At 47.7% G+C, this 2496-nt stretch overlaps 1 protein-coding gene and 1 long non-coding RNA gene across 5 annotated transcripts in view; one reads left to right on the top strand and one right to left on the bottom strand.

The window, feature by feature from the left end:
- ZEB2 (zinc finger E-box binding homeobox 2) overlaps nt 1–2496 on the bottom strand; it is a 116121-nt gene that overhangs the window by 112649 nt on the left and 976 nt on the right. For 2 of the 3 annotated variants that reach the window (XM_009279608.2, XM_019472222.1), the window contains one exon: nt 39–176. In XM_009279608.2, the coding sequence (XP_009277883.1) occupies nt 39–111 (73 nt within the window). In that variant the 5' untranslated portion in view covers nt 112–176. Of the gene's footprint in view, nt 1–38; nt 177–286; nt 321–2496 lie in introns of those variants that run through there. The other variant, XM_009279619.2, reaches the window with a different exon arrangement.
- Nucleotides 1480–2496, top strand: part of LOC103899196 — a 5169-nt gene continuing 4152 nt past the window's right edge. For both annotated transcript variants that reach the window (XR_002086188.1, XR_657592.2), the window contains exon 1: nt 1480–1633. This is a non-coding gene — a long non-coding RNA (uncharacterized LOC103899196). The remainder of the gene's footprint in view (nt 1634–2496) is intronic.

The following is a 2496-nucleotide window of genomic DNA, read 5'->3' as shown; positions in this document are numbered from 1 at the left end:
GAGCCGGCCGGAAAAGTTTGCCTGGGGGGGCGGCTTACCGTTTTTCCTCCGGGGGTTGGCTTGTTTTCGCCTCTTACACCTGGGGCCATCCGCCATGATCTGCTGCTTCATTGATAAGAGTGGATCAGATGGCAGTTCTCATGGACTCGACTCCCTGATTCAGCAGCACGCAGACTCTATGTAACAACCAAACACAGCAACAATGTGGGCATTGGTATATCCCATTTAAATGCAGGGCGCCAACGGGGACCCGAATTTGCACCCGAAAAAGAACCCATCCACGCACACGGCGAGGTTTGCCGTGCCGGGGGAGGTGGGACGCAGACGGAGCGGGCTCCCCCCTCTCTCCCCAGCCGGGCAGATTTCTTCTTTATTTATTTATTTATTTATTTTTGGTCTGTCTGTCTGTGTGTGTGTGTGTGTGTGTGTCTCTCCCTCTCTGCGTGAGCGTGTGTGTGTGTCTCTCTCTCTCTCTCTCCCCCTGTGTGTGTGCGTGTGTGTGTGTATTGCACCAGCAAAGCAGATCAGAGAGAGACAAGAATTACATCTCAAATGAGTCATAACTCATGACCGTATGAGGGAATGCACAGCTTTTACAGTAGGCTGTTTGACTCAATGCTAGGCGGACCATTTCCTCCTAAAAGTACTTTAATTTGACATTAGAACTTCTTTTCACATGAAACGCTAGCCCCCCCGCCTCCCCCCCCCTTTTTTCCCCCCCCCCCCCCCCAAGTGCACTCCAGCAAAGTGATAAGAGGAGAGGGAAACATGGCTCTCCCCTGTCCTTTTGGGGTAAAGCACAGCACGGAGACCTCCCCCTCCCCCTAACAACGAGGAGTGTAATTATAAACCTCTGTCACCTTTTTAGTCAGTTTGACAATATTCAGGGTTTCCCCTGCCCCTTAGTTAAACAAAGCTTCAGAGCGTCTTTTTTGGTGTGTTTTTTGTTGGTTTTTTTTTTTTTTTTCCCAGAAAAGAAACAGAAATCAAAACTACCGCTGTCAGAGTTTTCAGGCTTTCAGTTGGGTTTTTGGTTTTGCTTTTTTTTTTTTTTTTTTTTAAAAAAAATTTGTAAACTTTTGGACCTACTGTGTGTGCCTGCGTGCTCGGGCTGTGCAGGAGGCTCTATCTGTCAAAGGGAGAGGGCAGGAGCATTTGGTTTGCTGCAGGAACGCTCCTGAAACTCAGTCCATCTCGAAGAAGATGCTGTAGCTTTAAAGATGCTTTGACTTGAGGATTAGTTTAAACAGGGGGCTATAAAAGATGTAACAGATGCAAACTGTAAAACAAGGGCAATTAACCCTTGCTCTCCTGAGCAGGATCCCCCCTCGCCTTCGCATCTATTGTCTTCTCCTGCACTGGGAGTTTTACACAAAACCTAAAAAATTATTACCTGCCTCAACAATTTTTTTTATTTTTTTTTCAGTAAAGTGGGATTTTTTCCTTCCCCCCCCTCCCTTTTTTTTTTTTTTTACCCTCTCTTCTGTCTTTTTACTTTGCTGGAGCTTCACACCAGGACTGAGCAGTGAAGTGTGTTGCTGCTGGGTCTTTTTATTCTGCCTGAACTCTCTTTTCAGACGTTTGCGGTTACCAAACCTACTTGGCTAAAAAAAAAAACCCAGTCTCCGAGCAGGTAAGAGGATGGGAATATTGAGAGAGCGTGTGCGGGGTCAGCGTGTTTACTCACACCCTCCTGCTTGGGATTCCGCCTGGACAGGGGGAATTGGTGGCTCTGTGGATGTGGGTGTATGTGGCTGAGGAAGGAAGAGGCTGAGAAATGTGCTAGAAACTTCAGTATTTGCCAGTTATTCCCGATCCTGGAGTGGGCAATGGTGGCATCACCGTGGCAGATCTACCAGGAGATGTAGCGGAGAGGGGAGGATAGGAACCGGGGCAAGCCCGGACCCTCAGCCTGCCTCGGCAATTGGCGTTTTAATGCAAAACGACCAATGGTGAATTCTTTTAAATGCGTTTCACTACCTTCCCTGCTCTTCAGCCTCCCGCAAAAAGTTGTCAATAATTTTAAACCTGCAGATCTCGAGAACGCTTTTCTTCCCAGAGGACCGGCAAGCTTTTTAAAATATATATATATATATTTTGCTTTTTTGGTAAACGACTTTTAAGTTCCAGTCGGTACTTTCACTTCTTGCTGTAGGATCCCAGAAGCTAAGGTGTTACTTCACCCAGCTTTACAAAATAAAATAAAGAAATGAAACTAACTAAGCAGACCAAACAGCAAACTTTCTGTTTGGGGAAACACACCCTTCGCCGGGGAGCCCTGCCCGGGGCTGGGGCTCCAGCAGTGCCCGGCCGGGCTGGCTCTGCAGGCTCAGGGCGTGCAAAGCATTAACAGGTACCTGCAAACTTTCAGAGCTAAGATGTGAAACCTGAAATAAAAAGAGCAGGAGGTGGGTGGTGGTGGGGGTGTGTGTGTGTGTGTATTTTTTTTTTTTTTTTTTTTGTCGGGGGGGGAGTAACCCCACCCCCCCAGGCCCG

This window comes from Aptenodytes forsteri, unplaced genomic scaffold (assembly GCF_000699145.1).
Source record: "Aptenodytes forsteri isolate BGI_AS27 unplaced genomic scaffold, ASM69914v1 Scaffold11, whole genome shotgun sequence".
NCBI lineage: Eukaryota > Metazoa > Chordata > Aves > Sphenisciformes > Spheniscidae > Aptenodytes > Aptenodytes forsteri.
This window is presented reverse-complemented; position numbering and strand designations above follow the sequence as displayed.